This window comes from Vanellus vanellus, assembly GCF_965231255.1.
Source record: "Vanellus vanellus genome assembly, chromosome: 2".
NCBI lineage: Eukaryota > Metazoa > Chordata > Aves > Charadriiformes > Charadriidae > Vanellus > Vanellus vanellus.
In genome coordinates this window covers 77,994,055-78,000,262 of record NC_138906.1, presented here as the reverse complement: position 1 = coordinate 78,000,262, position 6,208 = coordinate 77,994,055, and the positions used below count along the sequence as shown (strand labels likewise).

The following is a 6,208-nucleotide window of genomic DNA, read 5'->3' as shown; positions in this document are numbered from 1 at the left end:
ATTTATTTACAGTGTAACCCTTAACAATGCAACAGCAATTACTGCTAAGTGTTGTCTTTAGATAAGAGATCCTGATAGGAAACTGTATTATCTTGAAAGCAAACTTTAGGCCTTAAATATCTGTAATCAAATAATCTTCTTCCCAAATCTGACTGACAAGGCAGATTCTTTTAAGTTAATGAATTTATTGCATTTTGGTGGTTATTTACAAAGAGGGAAGGTGATCCCCATTGCCCGTAGGTTCTTAATTGCAAATTGTCCAGAAGGTGAGGTTCTTGATCTGACAAGACGTCAGTTTGTGCAGCACTCATCTACTACCCTGGTAAGATTTATTTTCTTCCGATTTAAGGCAAAAGGAGGGAGGGAAGGAGAAAGAAAAAAGAAAGAAAAAAAAGAAAGAAAAAAAGAAAGCCCAAACAACTGCATGAGAAAAATTCTCCCAAACAAAATATTTCTAAAATAATTTCAGTCTGAGCAATTGGGGCACTTCCAACAGACCAGTAATGTCCCTAAAGGACAGGAGTAAAGCAGAGCTATAAAGGTGTAAGGGTAGCCCGTACAAGCGCCCTTTAATCCAACTACTTTTTTTTTTTTTTTCCTGAAATAAAATAGTACTTTAAAAATATATATTACAGAAGCGGCTTCACGGATGTGATTGCGCGCATTTCTATCAATTCTACGAAGCGGTGATTTATATGCTCACATTGTATTTAAGAATATACGTACTACAGAATATCTGGCATCTACTATACACTGTGGAGTTTAGAACATATGCAATGCGTATACGAAGCTATAAATAAATACGTAATCCTTCTTTAAATATAGATACATATGCAAATCCTATATATAAATACATTTGAAATACACACACAGAGATCGATAGCTCGATATATACACAGTTACACAAGGGCAGGAATCTAGTGCATGTACTTCTAACTCGGCGTTACCGCTTAATATATCCTTACATAGGCATATTATTTAAAAAGCCGTAATGTTGTCATACTACTGTGTATGGTCAAATGTTTCCAGGTCTTGCCCATTAATTGCTAAGAAAACGTGTTTGTTTATTTGCCAACTCAGAGCTGCCATGGGAAAGTATTTTTTTCCTAGCGGATAAGGCGAGCTGACTAAGTGGAACATATTGCAGAAGAGACTGAAAAGGGATTTTTCGACCTGGCAGTTCCTAAATGGTCTCTGGAATTTGTGCGGAGGGGAACGAGCTGTTCCAGCGACAAAGTTAGTTATGAAATCCCTTTTCCCTCTCTTTCGCTATCTCTCTAAATGAAAGTATTAAAATATACAGACGTGTAAAGGGTCATTCCAACTGAATGGTAATTTATTAATAAACAAACAATGCAATACCTTCAGAATATTTTCAACAAAAAAAAAAAAGAAAAATATTGATAGAATAAGATTAATACAGTTTCCCTTTTTATATATAGTGAAAAAAAAATCAGCGTTTCAGTCAATTTTAACGTCACTTTTCAGGGAAGGGGGAAACACTTTCTGGCGTTTGGTCCGCAACATCCAACTACAAATTAAAAATAAATTACTATGTCGCAATTTACATTTTAAAACAAGTCCTTGTAAAAGAGGAAGGGGGACAGGGGGATGGGGGGAAGAAGCTGGTACTCTACGCTGGACTTTTCGCCCCCTTTTAAACACGGGGCATGACAATACCTTAAGGGATGGGAAAGAGAGAGGGGTGGGGGACGGGGGGAAAAAGTATTTCTCAAAGCAATTAAAAAACAAAAAAATCTCAAAAAACTTACGTGTTATTGGAGTAACACTGTCCTTTAACAAACCAAGACATGCTTTGGGGCTGTCTCTGTACAAAAGCTTTTCGCGTGCGCTCGCTTCCCTCCGCGGGCGCGGCGGGGGCCGACGGCGCGGTGCTGCGCGGTGCTGCGCGGTCTCCCCGCGGCGGGGCGCGCTCAGAACTTGCCGCAGTCGTAGACGAAGGCCCCGGAGGTGCGGTAGAGCGGCTGGCTGCCGGGGAAGGCCATCTGACAGCTGCCGCCCCCCCCCGACCCGCCGCCACCGCCGCCGCCGCCGCCGCCGCCCCCCGCCCCGCCGCCACCGCCGCCGCCGCCGCCGCCCGGCGAGGCGCTGAGGCCCAGCCGCGGCGCCTCGAAGACCTCCCGCGGGGCGGCGGCGAAGCCCTGCTGCGGACCCCCGTAGCCCGCCGCGCCCGCCAGCGGGCCCAGCTCCCCCGCCGCCGCCGCCGCCGCCGCCGCCGCTGCCGCCGCCTGGTTGAGGTACCAGGAGGCCAGGCGGCCCTGGTGCGGGTGCGGGTGCGGGTGGTGCCCCTCCTGGTGGCCGCCCGCCGCGCCGCCCAGCCCACCGTGCCCCAGCGCCCCGCCGCCACCGCCGCCCCCGCCGCCGCCGCCGCCGCCGCCGCCCGTGGGCATGGCGTAGTCGGGCAGCGGGTCCTCGGCGGGGCTGGCGGCGGCGGCGGGCAGGTGGCCGGGTCGGTCGGCGGCGCCCGCCGCCGCGTAGAGGCTCATGGCCTGCATGTTGCAGTGGTAGGTGCCGGCGGCGGCGGCGCCGGCGGCCGCCGCCTGGCCGCAGGGCGAGCCGTAGACAGAGCTGTGGCCCGGCGAGTAGCCGCCGAGGGAGAGGGCGGGCGGGATGCCGGTGCGCGGGGCGGCGGCGGCGGGGGCCAGGAGGCCGGCGCCCAGCTCGGCGGCGGCGGCCTGCGGCGAGCCCCGCAGCGAGGTCATGATGTTGTCCACGCTGAAGCCCGGGCCGTGGTGGTGGGGCGGCGGCGGGGGAGGCGGCGGCGGCGGCGGGGGGGGCGGCGGCGGAGGCTCGGGGGCCTCCAGGCTGAGGGAGCGGCTGGAGGGGAGGGTGCTGCGGGGGCTGCCGCCGCTGGAGAGGCTGCTGCTGCTGTCGGGGCTCTCGATCTTGGGCACGGCGCCCAGCGGCGGCGCGGCGCCGTGGGGGGACACGGCCTGCGGCGGCGAGGCCGTGCCGTTCTCCGTCTTGATGTCCTGGATGCGGACGGGCGGCGGCGGCGGCTGCGGCGCGGCGCTGCCCCCGGCGGGGCCGCCCTCGGGCTCGGCGGCGGCGGCGGGCGGCGGCGGGCGCGGCGGGGCATGGTCCTTGAGGTGCAGGCGGTCCTTCTCCTCCTTGTCCTTGACGGCGTCCTTCTTCTTGAAGCGGCGGCGGCGGCGGAGGAAGCTGCCGTTCTCGAACATGTTGTAGGAGTCGGGGTCGAGGGTCCAGTAGCTGCCCTTGCCGGGCTTCTTGTCGTCGCGGGGCACCTTGACGAAGCACTCGTTGAGGGAGAGGTTGTGGCGGATGCTGTTCTGCCAGCCCTGCTTGTTGTCCCGGTAGAAAGGGAACCGCTCCATGATGAACTGGTAGATCCCGTTCAAGGTGATCTTCTTATCGGGCGCGTTCTGGATGGCCATGGTGATGAGGGCGATGTAGCTGTAGGGCGGCTTCACCATATCCTTGGGCTGCGGCGGCGGCGTGTAGGGCCCGTAGGCGCGGGCCATGCCGGCCGGGTACTGCTCGTGGGCCGGGTGGGAGTACATGCTCATCGGGGCCGGCATGGCCGTGTAGCCCCCGCCGGCCGCCGCCGCGGCGGCGCGGTAGTAGCTCTGCTCTCCGCCGAGGTACGGCACCACTCCCAGGGAGTTGGGACTGGACACGGAGTAGCGAGCCTGCATGTCCTCCCGTCAGCTTTCCCCCACCCTCCCCGCCGGACCAAACAGCGCGTCCCTTCCCCCTCCACCCCTCCGCCGCTCCGCGGACCGAGCTGGACCGGGCGGCCGGGCAACCCCCCCCCACCCCCCCCAACCCCCCCCGGCGGAGCGCGGAAAAAGGGAGGAAGAATAACGACGGCAGCGCCGACAAGTCTCCTCTTCTTCGCCCGGGAAAGCCCACCGGCAAGCTCCCGCACTCCACGCGGAGGGGGGAAAAAAAAAAAAATCAAAAAAAGGTGGAAAAAAGGAGGGGGGTGAAAAAGGGGGAAAAATGTTTTTAAAAAGAAAACGGGGGAGGGGGGAAAAAAAGTAATCGCAGCGGAGAAAGCAACTTCCAAACGCAGAAAGAGTATTAAGAAAATAAAACCTTTGCAAAGAGGCTCCCACGCTCCCAGTTCCTTGTTCCACGGGGATCTGCAACAAGTTGTCTGCAAAGGAGGGACAAAAGTAGAGGGATGTGTTTTGTTGGCTTTTTTTAAGCGAGCAGAAGAAGAGAAAAATCCACCTTCCCGATCTCCCAGTGCAAAGTCTCCCTCTCTCTCTCCCTCTCGCTTTTTTTCAGTCTCTTTTTCAGTCGCAGGCTGCTTTGGGAAGCATCGGAAAAACTCCTGAACTTTTGAGCATCCGTCACCACGGCGAGAACTTTTTTACGCACTTACAGTTTTCTCCTTTTTTTTTTCCTCCCTCTCCTCTCTTGGTCTCCTTTTTTTTTTTCTCTCTCTTTTTTTTTTTTTTCTTTTCCTCCTTTTGCAGGCGGCCTAGCTCCGCCCCGCCGAGCCGGGACGGCCAATGAGGGCCGGGAGACACCCGCGGCTCTGAATGAGGAGGGAAAAAAAAAAAAAAAAAAAAAAAGGAGCGAGCGAAAAAAAAAAAAAAGAGTAAAAAAGAAGGAAAAAAAATAAAAAATCCCCGCAGCAGCCCTGGGAGCTGCAGCTCTCGGGGACCGGCCACACACGCTCGCCGGCACACGCGGACGCCGTGAGCGCCCCGGGCTGCTGCTGCGCACCCGCGGGGACCGTCCAGCGCCCCCGCGGATTTTGCGCGCCGACCCGCGCCAGCCCGACAGCCCCGTGCCTGCCCGCCCACGCACCCACCCACCCGCGTCCTTAGGCGCGCGGTCACCCCCGCACACACGCCCCGGGCACACGCACGACGTGCATGCCTACACCAATGTGTGTGTGTGTATATATATATATATATATATATATGTATATGCTACCCTGGAGCTCTTCCCACCCACGCGCGCACCCCGCGGTTCACCACGCGTGTTTCTGCCCCACTTTTACTTCTTTTTTTTTTCTTTTTTTTTTTTTTCTTTCCCCCACCGTTGGTCTGTTTTCTCCGCGGGCTGCCGTCCGGCTCTCTCCTCCCCTCCGCTCCCCTCCCCTTCCCTACCCCCGGGCTGCCGGCCGTGTCGGCGGGCAGGCTTCACGCCGGTGTACCGGCTCGCTTCCCGCCCTCCCCGGCCACGGAGGCTCTGCCTCACCCCGGCTGCCTTCCAACCCCCCCACCCCCCCCCACGCCCGCGGGGACGGAGGGGACGGTGGGGTGGGAGCGTGGAGGGATGCCCCTACCCCGGCAGCACCAGCCTGCCTGCAGCCAGCCCGACCAAACGCTTCTGGAGAGGTCGCATTCCTCCGGTTGACACGGTTCTGACGAGTCCTCCAAAGCTCCTTTTTTTTTTTTTTTTTTTTTTTTAATTAATCAGCCACCAAGGGCTTTCCTCGCTCCGGCTTGCAAAAGCGAGTGCCCGCTGCCTCCGTTGTCTATAAACGCGGGCGCGATTCTTTGTTAACGGGGTCTTTAGCTCGCTCGTTCAGGTAACCTTTACAGACCTTACGGGATGTGATACGGAAAGCGGGTCCTTGGTTTATTTATTTATTTGTTTGTATATTTATTTATTTAAGGCGGCGAAGGGGCATTCTTTTGTTCCTAATCTGCTTCAGAGTGGACTCCGTGGTATGTCAGGTGTGTCCAAAAAAAAAAAAAAAAAAAGAACCAAAACAAAACCCAAACCAAAAAACCCAACCAAAGCAAAGTACAATAAACCGAATGTTCCTTAAACTGTTTGGCCGGTTCTGCTGTGTAGATTTGGTTTGCGTTGGTGTTGCCTTTGTCTAAATATCTGGACGAATATTTGGGCTCTAATCAGAATAACACTTTAACAGGAGCTCAAAGGGAGCAGAGAGTGAGGGCTTGGTTACTTCTTTTTGAAATTTTCCTTTTAATTTTCTGTTGCATTTTAAGAAAGGAGATTTTCTTTTCGTGTTTGAAACACGAGATTAGTATACGTGTTTGCATAGTAGTATTTTACCACTACTTCAGATATTCGAAATCCAACCCATTAATTTTGCTCTTCATTAATTTTGCAGCCTATACCTCTGAAACTTCATTAACGTTAAGAATAGGTCAGTTGAAAGGAACAAACTGAAATCTATTTTAAGGCGTGGAATTTGTACTGGAAAGACGCGTGTGTGTTTGTGAGATGAATTACC

General features: G+C 54.8%; 1 protein-coding gene across 1 annotated transcript; it reads right to left on the bottom strand.

Moving 5' to 3' along the window:
• Positions 1-1,308: 1,308 nt before the first annotated feature.
• Positions 1,309-4,403, bottom strand: FOXC1 (forkhead box C1). Its single transcript, XM_082480146.1, has 2 exons — positions 1,773-4,403; positions 1,309-1,531 (listed from the first exon to the last, which is right to left on the bottom strand). The coding sequence occupies exon 1, from the start codon at positions 3,675-3,677 to the stop codon at positions 1,935-1,937; it is 1,743 nt and encodes a 580-aa protein (XP_082336272.1). The 5' UTR covers positions 3,678-4,403; the 3' UTR covers positions 1,309-1,531; positions 1,773-1,934.
• Between the last annotated feature and the right edge of the window lie 1,805 nt (positions 4,404-6,208).